The sequence below is a fragment of the Prionailurus viverrinus genome, chromosome B3 (assembly GCF_022837055.1).
Source record: "Prionailurus viverrinus isolate Anna chromosome B3, UM_Priviv_1.0, whole genome shotgun sequence".
NCBI lineage: Eukaryota > Metazoa > Chordata > Mammalia > Carnivora > Felidae > Prionailurus > Prionailurus viverrinus.
The window spans coordinates 77,578,547-77,598,312 of NC_062566.1; the positions used below are offsets into that span (position 1 = coordinate 77,578,547).

Below are 19,766 nucleotides of genomic sequence, written 5' to 3' on the forward strand. Positions count from 1 at the left end.
CCCACATATTTAAAAAAGAAAAAAGAAAAAGCTTTTAAATCTTTACCGCTTGCAGCTCTTGCACTTTAAATGTTGAATCTTCTTTGGATTTGTGGAAAGGGAAGGATTTGATTTATGTTATTTTTAACAGCAGCTGGGATAAAGGTGGTATTATCTCTAATGCTGGAGAGGTGGCCACAGATAATTTCTTGATGGGGGAGGGGAAAGGGGAGGTTACTGGTTTCCAAAAAGCTGGTTGATCGCTCCTGTCACACATGCACCTTTGGAACCTGAGTGAGTGGGTGGGCACCTGGGCACATTTGGGTCATTGCTTTCATCTGTATCATCTGTTGTCTACTGGCTTTTTAAAAAAGTTTCTCTGTGCCTGGAAAGGAATCTCATTTTAAGACGCCTTGTAAAGAAAGAATACAAAACTTAAGAAAAGAATACAAAACTTATAGAAGAACGTATAATAGACCTGTGCTGAATTTCCTACTATTTGCATTCAAATAGAGTAATTAATTCAATGGAAAAGCAAGCTTGAATAGGCATGATAGGGGTAGGAAAAATATACATAAAGGTTGTTACTATAGGTCTCTACAATGTGAAGCAGTTTTCCTTTAAATTATAAATTTATCTTTGAAATCAGATGTGATTCTGTGAAAATCAAAAAGAGATTGGTTATCCATGGGGGCATATTAAATGTGAACTACTAGAACGGAAATTTAAATGTTTATGGTAATTACTTTGCATGAAAATGGATAATTAATCAATTTTATGCCACTTTCCAGGCTTGCTATGCTGTTACAACACAGGCAGTATTCCTTTCCCAGTGGCAAAGGTATACGAGAGGGAAAATAGAGATTAAAATAAAACTTGAGTAGACCCCTGCTTTGCTTTACTTCTCTGAGATACTGAAGTTTTCTTGTTTATACTCTGCTCAGTTAAATATAGAAACATCACATCCAGGTTGAAACTTTATAGACACAGGAAAATTTTGCTTTGCGGCTTGAATATTAGGTTTCCTTAGCATTTACTCATGTGTGATGAACACCAGCTACATTTTTGTTTAATGTTTTTATTTTATTCTGTGTGTCCTCTACATATACAGCCACATCTCTGTTGTCAGTCTTTCGTTCCAAACTCTAAGAGGAGAGAATTTCCCATATTTGTTTCTCTAGGAAGAATTAGCAACACATAATGTGTTAATAATGATTTATAAAATGCATTTGCGTGGTAATACTTTATTTCATTCCATTAAGTAGGAAAATCTATTGATGCTGTTCATGTGCTTTGTTAAAATGGAGGACCAGCACTTGGTATCTACACAGCTCTCAGTATAGGCAGGATGCTATTTTAATGGCTTTGGAATCTCTGGAAAATAACCCAGGGTAATCACAGATTTTTATGGTCTGATGGGATCTCATTGATCACTAGTCCAATTTTGTCATTTTAAATATGGCGAAACTGAGACCCAGAAATGTGGAGCATCTTGTCCCACATAAAACTGCACTGTGCCTGCTTAGTGCGCAGCCTGATGGTATCTTTGGAAATATTGTATATTAGGACATAAATTGCTTTGAGTCGATTTTTTATATGTTCTTTAGTTTATAGTAGGATGTGTATTCCAGAGAAGGCCCTGTGTTGATTCAGGAGTTTCAGAGAAAACACAATGACCAAGCATCATTTTTCAGTTGCGCAGCGTGCTTAGGAGAGATCTGGGGTTGCGTGTGTGAGTCAGTGTGTGGGTGTGGCAGAAATAGTTCATTGTACACTACCCTGGCATTTAGTTTTCTGATTTGGGTGAATCTGGTTTCTTATAAGAGGTAACCATTGTGATACCATTGTCTTCTTCATTTAACACCAGTTCTGTGACCTTCCATTGGAAACCTTTATTAACCTTTGTGTATCCGATTCCTTCTCTGGGATTGTGATTCTAAACGGATCGCCCAGAGAGCAAGTGAATTGATTAAAAATTTAAAAGTGCTTTGAGAAATCAGAACCAGAGCCTGTCTGAGGCTAGGGTATGAATAAGTAGATGGCAGCTCACTCTTCCTGGACTTTTATTGCTTCTGAAGTTTTGATATCTCTTAATTGTGTTTTTTTAAATAGCCAGGTCTAGGGGTGCCTATGTGGCTCAGTTGGTTACGCTTCTGACTTAGGCTCAGGTCATGATCTCACTGTTCATGAGTTTAAGCCCCCCAGCAGGCTCTGTGCTGACATCTCAGAGCCTGGAGCCTACTTCGGATTCTGTGTCTCCCTCCCTCTCTGCCCCTCCCCTGCTCACGCTCTGTCTCTCTCTCTCAAAATAAATAAGCATTAAAAAAATCTTTAAAAAAATAGCCAGGTCTAGTATGATTTTAAAAATTGTATGTAAGAGTGGTTAAGAATGTGGGGCATGGATTTCTCTCTCTCGCAATTAGATGGAGAAAACTTTTGAATTGAAGCCTAAAATCACTTTCTAAGGCCAATACCAGAGTGATAAACTTACCTTAAGACATAATATTTTATTTTTACAAATAACTTTGGTTTCAAAAATTCATCCATAATCCTGATTATCATCTAATTTAAAAGTTAAATGTTCAAGAAATTGGGAGGGGGGCAGTGCAATGCAGAGTTGGAAGGTTTCTGAAATAATATGTCATAGGAATAACTTATTCTTAAGGCTTTTGTCAATTCAATAAGTTTTTTCATTCTCTGTGCCCATTTCTGTATGGAAAGTTACATGTTGCTGGTCAAAATGGGAGCTTTCTTGATTTTCCCCCCTCTATTTTTGTAAGTAAAATAATTTTGCTATTGTTACTAAGTGAATAGTGAGAATCTAAAGAAATAAAGGCTACTTTATGGCAATCACATTTAATTTCATATTTTGTTCAACCACATTTCATCTTTGGAGAAGGGAGCTAGAATGTGTAGAACCAGAGAAAGTCTGATAAAAGAAGAAGAAACCCAGGGATGCCAGAGTGGTTCAGTAGTTAACTGTCCGACTTCAGCTCAGGTCATGATCTTGCAGTTCAGTTCATGAGTTTGAGCCCCAAACTGGGTTCTCTGCTGTCAGCCGGGAATCCTCTTGGGTCATCTGCCCCCCTCTCTCTGTCTCTGCCCCTTACCCACTTGGACCTTCTCTCTCTCTCTCTCAAAAGTAAATGGACATTAAATATTAAAAAAAAAAAAGGAAAAGAAACCCACTACCTTGAGTAGAAGAAGCTGCTTCTGAAACTAAAAATGTCTATTTGAAATGTTTAAAGTACAAGATCCTAAACGTTGTCATTTTATGTTAGACTAGTTCTAGAAGAAAGATAAATTATATAGCTTAGATCATTACATTAGTAAGCTAGCTTACTAACAAGCTTATCATCTTTACTTTAAAAAGAAAGTTTATTATGACTTACAGTTATGTTATTTTAAACATATTTAGTTAACTTATTAATGTTAAGTGTTTAAGAGTAATTTATTACTCTTGAAATTCTAGAAGCTTCTAAAATTTTCAATATCACCAAAAATTAATGTAATTTAAGTTGATAGTTAATTAGATATTTTGCATATACTAATTCCTGACTTATACTTTTTGGCAAAGTATAGGTTTGAAATTACTGCATGATATCCTTTTATCTAACATATCATAGAAAGGAGCAACCTCTCCTGAATTCAGCATAGTGTTTTTGTGAATTAGAACCTTGTTGCCTCTCTAGTTATCCCACGTATTGAATATACTGATTATAATAGCCAAGATGATGCTTAGGTGCTTATAGTAGAAAAGCCCCAAGTGATAGTGACTAAAACAAGATAGAAGTTTGTTCTTCTCTCAATAAAAGTAGTTCAGGGCAGCAGTCTAAGACAGATACAGTAGCTCCTTGTTATCCTGTGGGATCCATGTTACTACCACCTTGCTCTCTCATCCTCTACTGCCATACCCAAATGCATCTCCTGGTCAGAGACAAAAACTGGAACTCTAGTCATCAAGTCCACATTATAGGCTAGAAGCAGGGGGAGAAGCAGAAGGGCAGAAAGGAGGCCCCTCCTAAATTAAGTCAGCTCCTTTTAAGCAGCTCTCCCACACATTCACTTACACCTCATTGGTCAGAACTTACCACATGGCCATACCTAGCTGTGATGGAGATAGGGAATGTAGTTGTAAATTCTTGGCAGGAATACGCACAGCTGAAAAGCAGGATTTTATTAGTAAGGAATGAGGAGACGATGGATGATGGGGTAGGCAATACCACATGGTTTTGTGTTCTTATTATATGCTGGGTCTTGGAGCTACTATGTAGAAACTCACAACACCTCCTTCTGTTTTTGCCATGAGCTATGGTTTCTTAATTTAGAAATCTGGCTTAATTTAGAAATCCTGTTTCTTCTGCGAAGTATGATTTCTTTATTTGGCAATCTTGTCTGACTCTTGCTTTCTTCTTTCCTCTTGCCTTTCAGCTGTTTTGGAAAGAAGTAAGGTTTAGACTTCTCCATGTTAACCATGAGCGTGACACTTTCCCCTCTGAGGTCTCAGGACCTGGATCCCATGGCTACTGATGCTTCACCCATGGCCATCAACTTGACGCCCACTGTGGAGCAGGGTGAGGGAGAAGAGGCAATGAAGGATATGGATTCTGACCAGCAGTATGAAAAGCCACCCCCATTGCATACAGGGGCTGACTGGAAGATTGTCCTCCATTTACCTGAAATTGAGACCTGGCTCCGGATGACCTCAGAGAGGGTCCGTGACCTAACCTATTCAGTCCAGCAGGACTCAGACAGCAAGCATGTGGATGTGCATCTAGTTCAACTAAAGGTAAGGAAGGTCTCTGGACTTAGGTCCGTTCTAGACAGAAGTCTAAAAAAGGCTGTAGTACCTGGCGCCTGAGTTCTGTAACTTGCAATGAGGAAATTTCCAGGAAGAAAAATAGAATACCAGGTTCGATACACATGGGCAGAATTCATTCTTGCCTGATTTCAAGTCACGGGTTGGCTATCTGGAACCAAACTGATCTTAGGGGGTAATGCAGACAGGGGGGAAAAGAGGAGGGCATTTTGGTGCAGTGTCATAGAAATCAATTATGAAGAATAAAAGTATTTTAAAAGGTTTAATAAGCCTCTCACAGGTAAAACATCAAACTGAGCTGTGATTGTTAGTGTGTGTATGTGATTATTATCTTATATTGCAGTTGATGCCACCTTTGTGGCATACAGTGAGTTCTGGCATGATGGGGAAGGGTAGTGTTTGCCTTTTAGAATGAGTCCTTTCATCCAGGTACAATGTGTCATGAAGAACAAAGGTGCTTTTATAACAACTCACTCAATGTTCAGATGTTAAAAAAATGTCTGTGGATTCTAGAGCCCTTGAAAAGCCTGATGTTTGTTAATCATGAAATGGAGGTGCTAGTAAAGAGTGTTATTAATAGAAATTCTGGCCTAGGGACCCCACAGTACAGTGGATCTTGTCCTGTCATAGCCACTTATCTCATCCAGGTCCCTGAGGCAGACACACGCTCAGGTTAATGACCAGCAAAGCAAGGCAGATTTGTCATCAATCAGGGCATTGACCCCAAATCCTAATGTAAATTTCTAGTTAGTTAGATGAGATCTTAAGGAGAATTTTTTTACCTAAGCGAATTCATCCCAAATGATCTGAAACCAAAGACCAAACAGATTCCTGGATCTTAACACTTAAATGGTTTATAGGCTGCAGCCATCAGTGTGAGAAGAGAAGGTGGGTAGTTAAGGTAAGAGAACATGTGCCCCAAAGTCTAGAGCAGAGCTGGCTCAGCCTTTAGGCTGGCTCAATAGGTCCTGAGCCCGTCTTCCACATTAGGGAGAGTCCCAGAGAGGGAAGGATGGACCTGGGGGAGAGAGAGAGAAAACAAAAGAAGCCAGAATAGCAAGGTGGGTAGCTGGGCTTCTCCCAGGTTGAGTAGGCTTGGGTGGTTGTCTTTCCACAGGTTTTTGGGAATGAGAAAGTGCAAAAAGGATAATAGAGAGAAGTCTAGGAACTAGTTTCAGTGTAAGCCTGCCTGTTTCCCCACTGTGTCCATAGGGAATAATTTGTCTCAGTGTTTGAAATATGGTTCCTTCAATCAAAGGAGCAGCTCTCCTTGAGGCTGGAGTGAAATGGAAGTCAGGGGCTTCACCTCATTCCTCCTCTCCTCTGTTGCCTCTAATGCTGCACTTACATGAGACTCCTGTAAGTAAATACGGGGTTGGGGTTGTAAGGCAAGTTGACTGTTGCTCTGCCCAAATCTTGCAGATTGACACAGAAAAGATGGCGAAAGATTAAAGGAGAATGGGGGAAATGGAAATATCTTGAGATGACTCCACTAAAAATGCTGCTAAGGGCTCCTAAAAACATCAATGAGTCAGTTAAATTCATTTAATTACAACACATAATACTTACATCAAAATTTAAATCTTAATTTCATGCAGGAATGTAAAGTTTTTATATAATCAGCCAGGGTTTGGGTTAGTGTTTGAGAAATCACCTCTAGGGTGATTTGCTTGTCTTTTTCTCATTGGAACTGTCACTTCTCACTTTAGTCAAAAAGCATGTAACACCTGCCTCCACCCAGCTCTGTCCCAAGGTGTGGTCTGTCTCCTCTGCTGAAAAAGGAGCCCCCAAAGAGCAGGAATTCAACATAGTAATCACAGAGTAGTTAATCAAAGACTGTTAAAGGGATGAATTGACATTGTCTTATATTAATTTAATTTTAGGGTTTCTATCACTACTTTTTTTTATACTTGTCTCATCAAGGGACTTAACCAACATTGTCTGTTATGTTCTCAAATATTCTGTAATAATAGAGCCCTTCCACATTGAGCCCAAAGTCAACAAACTCTGGTCAGTGAACTGAGACTTAATCTACACAAGTCTCCTAATCTCACATATGGTTAAATTTCCCCTTTATTTGTGTAATATTTCTTTATTCAACCAAGTAAGCACTTTGATGCATTTAAAACAATTTTAAATACATGTCAATTTCTCAGATTCCCACATTGATCCACAGAATAAAGGGGCAACTTGGACATAATGTTTTATATGTGAAAGCACAACAAAACAACCTTGTGGGAGCAGCTCTCAAGTAAGGGATATGGCAAAGCAGAGGGGCAGACCCAGCCTGGGCAAGACCAGCCATCTGCTATGGGATGTCCCATTTTGGCTCTTACTGCCTTGGTGAATAATTCATTTTTTTAATTTACCATGAAAAATAACCATCCCAAGGATGGTAATGCCATGGCTCTAAGGACCATCTAGGCACAGATAATTTCTAGATTTATGTATCTATCCTAATGTTCTCCCAGGAACCCCATCTGCCTAACTGACATCTCTAATCGTATTTTTAAGTGAGAATCTCAAACCAGATATGACCATTGAAAAGCTCTTAATCCGTCCTATCCCCATGTCTTTCCAATTTCAGTGGAAGGCACCGCACATTGCAAAGCCCAAGTATGGCTCTCCATCCCACCCATCTGTCTTATCAACAAGTCCTGTGGATCCGTCTCCAAAATATGACTTAAAGCCGTTCACTTTTCCACAACACTACTGTTGTCTCCCTAGACAAGCCACAAGACTGCTTGCCTGGGCTACTTGTAGAGTCTCCTCTACCACCTGCAGTTTATTCTCCACACAGTAGCCAATGGAATCTTTTAAAAATGTAAATCAGGTCATGTTTTTCCCTTGCTTCCTATTGGCTTCTAATAAATCTGAAATCTCTTCCTGTGGCTCTGCACCTGTTTGGTTCTCTGGCATTTCTCCTGTTACTTTCTCCTTGTTCATAAAGCACCAGGCACATTGAAATTCCAAAGGGATGTTAGGCTTTTTTTAAGTTAGACATCTTGCTTCAGAACTTTTCCTGTTGCCTCTGCCTAGAAACTTTCTTCCTCTGTCTTTGCCTAGTAGAGTCTGGATTCTCATCAAGCAGTCAGGCAGAGGCGCAGCCAAGTTCTAACATCTGGAGGTGCAAGCCTAGGAGAGAGTTAGGCAAGGGTTGGGGTGAGGTGGGGCTTGCACTGTGTTTGATGAAGGGCAAGCACAAAAAAAGGCACTACCCTTACCTAGCTTGTTTTTGTGCCTCACACTCCCTTTCAACATTGCTTGCTCTATGTCTTGTTACCATGGTCTTCTCTGCCATTGTGTGGATGTCTAACTTAAAAAATCAGTTGAAAAGTGCTTTTGGAAAATGCTCAGGATAGGCTCAGCCTATGGTTTGTTTGCTTTGTTTGGTTTTTTAGATTCCATATATAAGTGAAATCATATGGTATTCTTCTTTCTTTATCTGACTTATTTCACTTAAAGTAATGTTCTCTAGCTCCACCCATGTTGCCACAAATGGTAAGATTTCATTCTCTTTTATGGCTGAGTAATATTTCATTGTGTATATATACTGCAGCTTCTTTACCCATTCATCTGTTGATGGGCACTTGGGTTGCTTCCATATCTTGGCTATTGTAAACAATGCTGCAATAAAAATGGGGATGCATATATATTTTGAATTAGTGTTTTGTTTTCTTTGTGTATATACCCAGTAGTGGAATTACTGGATTGTATGACATTTCTATTTTTAATTTTTTGAGGAAACTTCATACTGTTTTCCATAGTGATTGCACCAATTATATTCCCACCATCAGTGCATAACAGTTTCCTTTTATCCTTACCAATGCTTGTTATTTTTTGTGTTTTTGATTTTAGCCATTCTGACAGATGTAAGATGAAATCTCATTGTGGTTTTGATTTGTATTTCCCTGATGGTTTGTGATGTTGAGCATCTTGTCATGTGGCTGTTGGCTATCTGTGTATCTTCTTTGGAAAAATCTCTATTGAGGTCCTCTGCCCAGTTTTTAATTGGATTATTATTTTTATTATTATTTTGATGTTGAGTGGTATATGTTTTTTATATATTTTGGATATTAACCCCTTATCAGATATATCATTTGCAAATGTTTTCTCCCATTTAATACATTGCCTGTTTGTTTTGTTGATGGTTTCCTTTGATGTGCAAAAGCTTGTATTTTGGTGTATTCCAAATATTTCAATTTTGCTTTTGTTTCCCTTGCTTGAGGAGACATATCCGTAAATATGTTGCTAAGGCCAATGTGCAAGAGATTACTGCCTATGTTTTATTTTAGGAGTTTTATGGTTTCAAGTGTCACAGTTAGGTTATTAATCCATTTTGAATCTATTTATTTATTGCTTTAATTTTTATTTATTTATTATTTATTTTTATTTTATTTAAAATTTTAGTTAGTGACCATATAGTGTAGTATTTGTTTCAGGAGTAGGATTCAGTGATTCATCACTTATGTATAACACCCAGTGCTCATCACAAGTGCCTTCCTTAGTACTCATCACCTGACTTTTGTATATGGTGTAAGAAAATGGTCCAGTTTTGTCTTTTTGCATGTAGCTGTTCAGTTTTCCCAACACCATTTGTTGAAGAGACTGTCTTTTTCCCATTGTATAATCTTGCCTCCTTAGTCATAGATTATTGACCATATAAGCGTGGGTATATTTCTTGTCTCTCTAGTGTGTTCCATTGATTTATGTGTCTATTTTTGTGCCAGAACCATACCGTTTTGATTACTACAGCTTTGTAGTATATCCTGACGTATGGCATTGTGATACCTCCAACCATATTCTTCTTTCTCAAGGTTGTTTTGACTATTCAGGATCTTTTGTGGTTCAATACAAATTTTAGGATTATTGTTCTAATTCTGTAAAAAGTAATATTGGTATTTTGACAGCAATTATACTGAATCTATAGATTGCTTTAGGTAATAAGGACATTTTAATGTTAATATATAATGTTATTATATATTAAATGTCACTTTCTCAAGGAAGCCATTCCTGACCCCTATTCTAAAACATCCATCTTCTTTCCCAGCAATTATCTAGTCCATTATTCAGCTTATTTATTTATTTAGTAGCGATCACTAGCTGCAATTATCTTATTTATTTGTTTACTTATTTGCATTAGCCCCAACGACCTCAAATGTCTAATTCTCCATTTTATCCCTGTTGCCTAGGACAAGAGCCAAGCACTTGAGGGGGGCTCAGTTCACATTTGTGGTTGAGTCCAAGTTTTTATGGTTAGTGCCTTCTCTCCCCATAGATAGGCTTGCCCTGGAAGTTCACACAAGGAAGGCTGTTTGTCAGGGGTTGAGTTAGGACGGAGGCATTGGATGAATCAAGGCCCAAGTACATTTGGGGGTATTACTTTCTCATCATAGAGAATCTGAGTGGCTCAGAAGTCTTGGTGATCGTTCCTAAGAAAGTCTGCATGGAAGAGTCTAGGTGGCTTCTTTCTGTAAGTAACTATGCCTGGTCCTTCTCCCCCTCCTCACTTTTCTGTTTGACTCCTTCTTTGGTAATGATTTTAGTCAGTAAGCATATGCTTAGGTCTTTTGGACTCAAATCCACTCTTTTTCTTTAAAGGTAATTTTGCTTATCTTCTGGTCATTATGTTGATCTCAAAGTTTATTTATCAGAAACTGTATTTATATCAACTTTACTTCCAAGTTCTTAGGGGAAGTTTTATTGTAACCCCCAGGATGAACTACAAAGCACTATTATGAAGTTCCCATGTTGGCAGGTGGAGAAGTGATTGTTTTAGAGAGTGAATAAAAACATCTAACCTTAAGACTAAAATATGGAAACAATGCAATATATTATACTGTGTAGTTTTCCCATTATTTTTAAGCTGAAAATATAATCCGCATATCTTACTTCTTAGCTTCCAGATATTCTTTAGTTAAGAAGTATGAGAAACCAACTGAACCATTTTTAGAAACTTTCCCCTCTCCTGCCTCTCCTCTTTTGGATTCCTACACGGAATCCAATGTAACCAATCCGTGTAGCCATGTGAACTACACGGCTGTGCTGTGTAGGGAAACCAGACTAAGAAACTCACAAGATTTTGACTTTAACTGAGACTTCTTGTCTGGATGAATGTATTTGGGTGCTAAACAGGCAAATTCGGCACCCCTGCTTCCTGATTAACAGTCTTCTTAGAGAAAATATTATTTGTATTCCTGGAAACATGACAGGGAAGAGGCAAAGCTTAGACTAGCTAGCATAGGCTAAATTATGTGCCTACATGACAAATAGAAGTCTTGACGTGACATAGCTGGAATCAGCTCCTCCAAACAACCTACTTTAGATAAATTGTGCTCTCAGCCACCTCCAAATGAAGTTTGTGTCTGTTTCTTGGATTTGGGCCTGGTTCTCAAAGTTAGAACATTAAACAGAGACTCTGTTTACAAGATGTTCTGACTGGGCTGTATCCAGACTGAGATGTGCCTGATATCTGGAGTTGAGCCAGATACCCAGTGACTCACGTGGGGTCTGGAGGGCTTGCTGGAAAAAAAAGCTTGAATTCTCTCTGTAGCTGAAGTTGGCACATCAGATGGGCCTGATGGACTGAAAGTGATGGAGGTCCTAGGGTGAGGGAGCTCTTAGGAGAGAATTCACCCTCATCATGGGGCCAGGGGTCTGTCCTAGTGCAGGAGGGAACATAGGGAGGGGGGTGGTAGTTTGTGGTAAAGTGTGTATCTGACTCTTGGATCCATCCTGAGCAGCCAGCCAGGCAGCGTGGGGACCCAGGGAAGGGAAGAGGTTGTGGAGGTGACTTGGAGGACCTGCGTCAGCTGACTCTCTGCCTGAAATTCTTCCCTCCTCTTGTACAGCAGGTGTAGAGGAAGGAGTGTTCTCTTTCTCCCACTACTGGAGCATAATTAGCTGAAGTCTGCTGGAGGTGGCAGAGGTTGTTTCAGAGTGGCAGCTGTGAAGTGCTGGGTCTGCTGGCCATGACTGAGCAGCAGCCAGGGTTGATTCTTGGGCACATCTAAAATATGCCCTAGGATTCTCAGAAATTCTTCATAAAGGGAACCCTGAATGAAACTAAATAATGTAAACTGACATTAACAGTTTGGATCTTGAAGGATTCTGATCTTAATGTTAATATGACCAACTTGAAATGTACGTTAAAATGGCAATCCCAAAAGCATATTCCAAATTCCAGGAAACTAGAAAATAGAGCTGAGTTTTCTGTTGGTAGGTATAAAGATATTACTTTGTTTTGACTTCCCCAAGCCCAGATTTGTGGCTGGAATTTCTTATATGGTTGATGTGAATTCCTCAGAGAGTATTTTCCCAGGAAAGCTGGATGTTCATTGTCTAGTGTTTTGGGAGTGTGGCTTCAGTATGGTGCTTATCAGTGGATAAGTTTTTCCTATGGTTAGTGCCTAGATTATGAAAAAGTGTTTGGTGTCATTGACCAATAAAAATGGATGAAATAAAAAGAGTGTTTAATGTTTGAAAAGCTAAGTTTAGATATTCGGGACACCCGATTATGTGGAAAATTCATCTCAATCTTGGAATAAATATCTCCCCACTTCCCTGCTCACACATCCAATGCTAGAAAACTGGCTGTGTGCCAAATAAATACTTTTTGATTGTTGACTGGTTAATATATTTTCATCATGATTTTGGGAGATGATCTAAAAGTCTCAGATCTAGCACATGTTTCCTACTACAAGTCAGTATTCTTGGTTAAGATTTAGGAAGGGCAACATGGAAAAATTAACATTGGTAGCTTCTGACACATACTACTATGGAAAATTTTCGAGTATATATGAGCCTTACTCACATACACTAATGTATTTAGAGCTCAGGATGGGAACATTAATTGTCAAGGTGGCCCAATAAGTCTACCAGATTTCCCAGCTGTGTAATTAAAAAAATTTTTTTTTTAGTATTTATTTTTAAGAGAGAAAGAGACAGAGCACAAGCAAGGGAGGAGCAGAGAGAGAGGGAGACACAGAATCTGAAGCAGGCTCCTGGCTCTGAGCTGTCAGCACAGAGCTTGACAAGGGGCTCAAACCCACAAACCGTGAGATCATGACCTGAGCCGATGTCGGACGCTTAACTGACTGAGCCACCCAGGCGACCCCCAGCTGCATGATTTTTAATTAGCAATAGTAGCATGGAAAATGAGGATTATTATAGACTTCATAATTTGAAAGAAACCATGAAAACAGAGTTTAGAGAGAGGTAATAAATACCATAAAAGGATTTGAAAGTGAGACCAGTGAGAAAAGTCTGAAGAAACACATTATTTTGATTAGAGAAGTCTTACTGGGATTTGTTACTTAAAAAAAAGGGGGGTTTAAAATACTGTTGGTATGGTACAGTCTTCCAGTTATGGAATGAATAAGTCGTGGGAATGAAAGGTACAGCATAGGGAATATAGTCAATGGTATTATAATAGCATCACATGGTAACAGATGGTAGCTACACTCATGATAAGCATAGCATAACACAGAGAGATGCTGAATCACTGTTTCATACACTTGAAACTAATGTCGCATTGTATGTCAACTATACTTCAATTAAAAAAATAAAATAAAATAATTCCAGGATGAACTATCACTGAGCAACCCTACTTATCAGCTTTCACTTATCACCTAACTCAGGGGATTAGGTGTTTGTAGGAGCAGTGCACCAGAGGCAAGATATTAGTTAACTGTCTTTCCTTGCCTAGAGAGTTTTCAGTTCAATAGCATTTACTGAATGGCTGATATGAACCAGGAGTTTTTTTTTTTTTTTTTTTTTTTTTTTTTTTTTTAATTTTTTTCAACATTTATTTATTTTTGGGACAGAGAGAGACAGAGCATGAACGGGGGAGGGGCAGAGAGAGAGAGGGAGACACAGAATCGGAAACAGCCTCCAGGCTCTGAGCCATCAGCCCAGAGCCTGACGCGGGGCTCGAACTCACGGACCGCGAGATCGTGACCTGGCTGAAGTCGGACGCTTAACCGACTGCGCCACCCAGGTGCCCCTGAACCAGGAGTTTTTATTTACAATATTTTATTTAATCCTTACCATAATCCCCTATAATGTATGAAGAAGTTGAGTCTTAGAAAGGTTAGAAGCTGATCAGCTTGGGAATCAAACCATGCTCAAGAAAAGTCAAACCATACTCAAAAAGATTCTTAAGTTGAATATTCTTTCTACTTTAGTGCAGTGGTCTCATACCCTTCTACACTGTGAGAAATTTTGGTGGTTATAAAGTATAGGGCAATAAGTTCTGGCTTTCTTGTATTAGATGTTTAAGATTAATGGATTTGAGAGTGGGGGGCTCATTGTTTTTCGTCGTCTTCTTTTATTTATTTATTTATTTATTTATTTATTTTTTATTTTTGGGACAGAGAGAGACAGAGCAGGAATGGGGGAGGGGCAGAGAGAGAGGGAGACACAGAATCGGAAACAGGCTCCAGGCTCTGAGCCGTCAGCCCAGAGCCTGACGCGGGGCTCGAACTCACGGACCGCGAGATCGTGACCTGGCTGAAGTCGGACGCTTAACCGACTGCGCCACCCAGGCGCCCCTTTTTTTTTTTTTTTAATTAAGAAGAAGATCTAAACTATGGGTATTTTAATTCATCACCAGCAGGCATGTGAGGGTTTTGAAGTGGGATATAAATGAAATCCTGGGGTCCCTTTGAGTTAGGGGTGTTCACAGCTACCCAGAACTAGGGAGAGAACTTGTTTCTTTTGTTTCTTTTCATTATTTGCTGCTACTTTTCCCACTCTGCCCCCTTCAAAATGTTATATCCCAAAGAGGGAAACATGTGATCTAACTAAAGTGAAATGATACCAAGCTGTGAATTACTAGTATTCTAACATGGAAGTGGGTGGAACAAGCGATAGAAATCTTTAATGAGAAATGTTAAGAAATCAATTGATTTCCAGGTATGGCATGCATAGAGACAGTGTTTCTTACCGTTGGCCGCACAGTAGAATCTCCTTGGAAGCTTAAAAAAAAAAAACAAACAAACCCATTTACCAGGCCATGCTCCAGACAGATACATTAGAATCTGGGTTTAGACCTAGGCATCAGTCATTTGAAAGACTTCTCGGGTGATTCCAGTACAAGCTAGAGCTGATGACCCTTGGAAGATGATTTTGAGCAAAGGGCTCTTGGATTCATTTCTCTTGATCAATGCATTTGATCCCTTCCCCCCCCGCCACGCCACCCCCCCCCAAAAAAAACAACCAGAGGGGCGCCTGGGTGGCCAGTCGGTTAAGCGTCCGACTTCAGCCAGGTCACGATCTCGCGGTCCGTGAGTTCGAGCCCCGCGTCGGGCTCTGGGCTGATGGCTCAGAGCCTGGAGCCTGTTTCCGATTCTGTGTCTCCCTCTCTCTCTGCCCCTCCCCCGTTCATGCTCTGTCTCTCTCTGTCCCAAAAATAAATAAAAAACGTTGAAAAAAAAAATTAAAAAAAAAAAAAAAACAACCAGAGATTCAGAGTAACTGATTTAGGAGCAAAGACTCCTACATGACTTTTTTTGAGGTCAAGTGACCTCATAAAGTCAGTAAAAACAGTGATAGGGAAAGGAATAAATCCATGCCAGATACCAGCCTGTATGTTTAAAAAGTATCAATGTTATTCTCTTAAAATTCTTATAAACAAAAGAAAAACCAAATCCAAATAGAGTAAATATTTCTCTCTCATTTAATTCATATAACTTTTTGAATTAGAAATTATTTTATAGGGAAGTCCAGGCACAGGGCTGCCCACCTATAGTTGTACAGGCTATGTATAAATGGCACCTTTTTTTTGAAGTTGTGCAGTCTACCACATGCACAGCTTTCCATGGCTGCCTTGTATAAGCAGGGGAGATTGCCTGAGCAAAGAGTGCTTTGAATATGAAAGACCGAAGGGCTTCTTTTCCCTGGAGCCAAGGAATGATGAATGACACATATTATTGAAGTTAGTGGAGACACATTTTGAAGGACCATAAATACTTTGAATGCCTCAGAGGAGTCTGGACTTGATCTAGTAGTCATAAAAACATCTACAAAGGAATAAATGGTAAAAACCTATGTCTTACAATGAGATTACAGGTATGTGCAGGGTGCTCTGGAAAGGGGAGAGATGTGACACAGCTATAAGATTGTTTGGTAAATGACAAAGGGTGGTGAAAGTGGGAAGCAAGAAAAAGTCCATCAGACCAGGTGGCTGATGCAAGCCCAGAGAGGCCACTTGGGAGTCAGAGGCGACTGGTACTCTGCCACTGAATTTGCCCTCATCAGGCTCAAATTGAACTGCCATGTCTATTGTCACTTTGTGTTAGGGCTGAGGGCTGTATTTCTTTGCATTAATGTGAATAGAATAGAAAGGAACAGAAGAGAAATCTCTCTGGTGTTCGTTTTAGCAGTGTGACTGTTATTAGTGGGCTTTTTAGAGTAGCTGCTTCCATTGTTCTATGATAACTTAATGCACCAATTTTCTTCATTATTTGAATGTAGCAAATCTGCCAAATACATCATTAAATGGAAAAGGAATATATGAAATGAAAGTGAAAAGTGATCTGTTCCTCTCCTGAGGAAGAGGGAATGAGTATAATAGCTGCTAGAGAATTGGTTCACAAGGAGGGAAACTGACCTTAGGCAAATTATGAAGAAAGTCTTCAGGGATGCCTGGGTGGTTCAGTCAGTTAAGCATCCCACTCTTGATTTTGGTTCAGGTCACGATCTCACAATTTGTGAGTTCGAGCCCCGCATCGAGCTCCACACTGACAGTGCGGAGCCTGCTTGGGATTCTGTCTGTTTCTCTCTCTACCCCTCCCATGCTCTCTCTCTCTCTCTCTCTCTCTCTCAAAATAAATAAACATTTTAAAAGATCTTATATAAAAAAAGAAAGTCTTCAGTGCTTTCTTGCAGTTTCCTCTCTTCTAGAAACTGAATTTCTGTCAAAAGACCCTGTAAAGTAATTCAAACTACAGTGTTAACAGTGGCTGCAGCTCAAACTTTTTCTTTTGCAGTGGGAATATTATCACACTGGCCAAAGGCATCCACCTCTGTCTGTAATTGTGGGAGTCAGGCGTTAATGACAAGGTGGAGACAGAGTTCTTCAAATAACACCACATAGGAGACTACCTCCTTTATGCATGGTCTATGCCCCCATCTTGGAAATAACTAGGAATTAAATGTTGTTTGAAAAATACTATAGGGGTGCCTGGGTAGCTCAGTCTGTTAAGTGTCCAACTCTTGATTTTGGTCCAGGTCATGATCTCACAGCTCTTGAGTTTGAGCCCCACATTGGGCTCTGCACTGACAGCGCAGAGCCTGCTTGGGATTCTCTCTCTCCCCTTCTCTCTGGGCTTCCCTTGCTTGCATTTGTGTGCAGTCTCTCTCAAAATAAATAAAATTAAAAAAAAAAGAGAAAGTATTTTAACCGCAGTGTTTACCTGCCTTAGCTTTCAGGTGCCCTCCTAGATAAAGTCCAAATGCCTGGGCATGGCTCATAAGTTCCTTCACAGTCTGGACCCAGCTGGCCCACTGTGTCTTCTGACATTTCCTTTCCTGCACCTCTAAAAAGTTAAGCCCTTTTAGAAATCCATGTCTTGGAACATGGTTTCTCTTTCCCTGGGAAATCACCTCACTCTTTACCCCAAACTTATGTCTCTGTGAAAATAGCTACACATCCTTTGAATTGCAGCTGAAATATTATCTGGGGTGAAGGCATTTTGAAGGTCAATTTGGTCACTCCTTCTGTACTTTCTCCCCTTATTTTCATATGGTATCCACTGTAGCATGGTGGTAGACACAGCCTTCAATCTGAGTTATTAATACTCTAGCCATTATGAGGAATCCTATTTTCTCTTCTTGTCCCAGCTTGATATACAGCTTATGTTAGCATAAAATATATTTCCTTTGAATGTTTGGTTCATTGAATGCAAATTGATATACTTAGACCTGTCAATAATTAGCAGGTGTTATGAAGGGAGAGTTAGTTTCCATATCTCTGTTGGAAATCTGAGGGCATGCATGTTTGCATTTCATTTGACCTTTGACAGAACATCCCGGACACTTTGCACTTTAGGGATATGACTTGGGGGGAAGACCCTTACCTCAAAACTCTATTTGCAATTCTAAAAATCATGCGTCAATGAACATTTAAAGGTAAATCATGTTGGTAATAAAAGCTTGATGTCATTAAAGAATAGTTCCTGTAAGGAGACATTCAAAGTTGAGGCATCTTCAATTCTTTTTTTTTTTTTTGTACTATATTTTGTAGACAAATGTAGGATTTGTATAAGTGGATGATTTTGTCATTATCATGGCAAAAACTATTAAACAGCATGTAGATTTGATTTGCTGGGTTCTTCTTTAAATATGTGAACTCTAGTAGTTTTCCCTGGGGTGTATATTATCTATCTGTTGGATTCTGGTCTTCTACAATAAGTAATGAGCTAGATAAACCAAAAGGAATCTAACCTCTGCATAATTAATACAGTAGCTGACATTATTTTATGTGCATATGATTACATGCTTTCCTTTTCATTTTTTCTCTTTTCTGCTTCTTGTGATCTATATGTATCTCTTCTTAATTAGTTATAAACCTGAGGTGTCTATATTTCTCTAAATAGTATTTCTTTTTAAACTTTTTTTTTTTTTTAATTTTTTTTTCAACGTTTTTTATTTATTTTTGGGACAGAGAGAGACAGAGCATGAACGGGGGAGGGGCAGAGAGAGAGAGGGAGACACAGAATCGGAAACAGGCTCCAGGCTCCGAGCCATCAGCCCAGAGCCTGACGCGGGGCTCGAACTCACGGACCGCGAGATCGTGACCTGGCTGAAGTCGGACGCTTAACCGACTGCGCCACCCAGGCGCCCCTTTTAAACTTTTATAAATTAAGTTGTAGATAATGTAGAATGTATTCAGTTAGAAAAACCAGTGAATTTTCATGTCAGAACTGGTGGACATTTGTTTTGTTACTGTTGTTTGTTTCAGGTTTTAAAGTTACGGGGCTTAGTTTTTCCTACAGATCTACACACAATTATAATTTTTGTCTCCCACAGGACCATAAATAAGAATAAATATTTCATAACTGTTTAACATGGTTATTCTAAACTTCAGCACATCTTTTAAAATGCAATTCCATAAATGTGTTGCAGGTTTCCAGAACAAATTTACTGATGCTTAAAGCACAAGATTTTATAAAGACTATGCATTTAATAAAATTTTATGATCTCTGCTTTTATTTTAAAAAGCAAATGTAGTCTATTTTATTTCTCATCAAATTTAAGTTCTTTCATTTCCTTTGGTCTGTTATTGATAGTTTTGTAGATTTTGTAGCCAAAGATGGAAAAAAAAATGTAAATCATTGTGTTTCCCTTATATCATGATGCCAGCTGGACAGTGCAGCACCAATTCTAGATTCACAGCTACTCTCGTCCACATCAAACTTACATTCACTGATCTAAGGCCTAGCACACAACTCTGCTCTCCACTATAAAGCCCTTCTGGTGCTCTCAGCCTGTGCTGCTCAGCCCCTATTCTCTTGATCCATAATTTAGGGCCAGGGTTTGCTATCTTGCATTCTTATTTGTTTTTTCACATGTTGTTTTCTTTTCTTTCTTTTTTTTTAAAGTTTATTTATTTATTTGGAGAGAGAGGGAGGGACAGAGAGAGAGAATCCCAAGCAGGCTCTGTGCCATTGGCACAGAGCCCAAAGGGGGGCTTGATCCCATGAACCATGAGATCATGACCTGAGCAAAAATCGAGAGCTTGATGCTCAACTGATTGAGCCACCCAGGTGCCCCTAATATGTTGTTTTCTAATTTACTCAAAGAAATCTAAAAGTTTTTTAAGGGAAATTTCTCCCATTTCTTTTGTCTAAAATTGTGAACATTTTTGGTCAGCCAGTTGACTAAATCCTCACATTATCCTTTTTAACTTTCCTTTCTGCTCTACATGCAATTAGCATGCCAGGGAAACCATAACTTCCCAAGGATA

General features: G+C 39.2%; 1 protein-coding gene across 7 annotated transcripts in view; it reads left to right on the forward strand.

Annotated features, from left to right (window-relative positions):
- The window catches only part of AKAP6 (A-kinase anchoring protein 6), a 496,497-nt gene that overhangs the window by 123,353 nt on the left and 353,378 nt on the right, over positions 1-19,766 (forward strand). For all 7 annotated transcript variants that reach the window (XM_047864358.1, XM_047864356.1, XM_047864354.1 and 4 more), the window contains one exon: positions 4,411-4,768. In XM_047864358.1, the coding sequence (XP_047720314.1) occupies positions 4,445-4,768 (324 nt within the window). In that variant the 5' untranslated portion in view covers positions 4,411-4,444. The remainder of the gene's footprint in view (positions 1-4,410; positions 4,769-19,766) is intronic.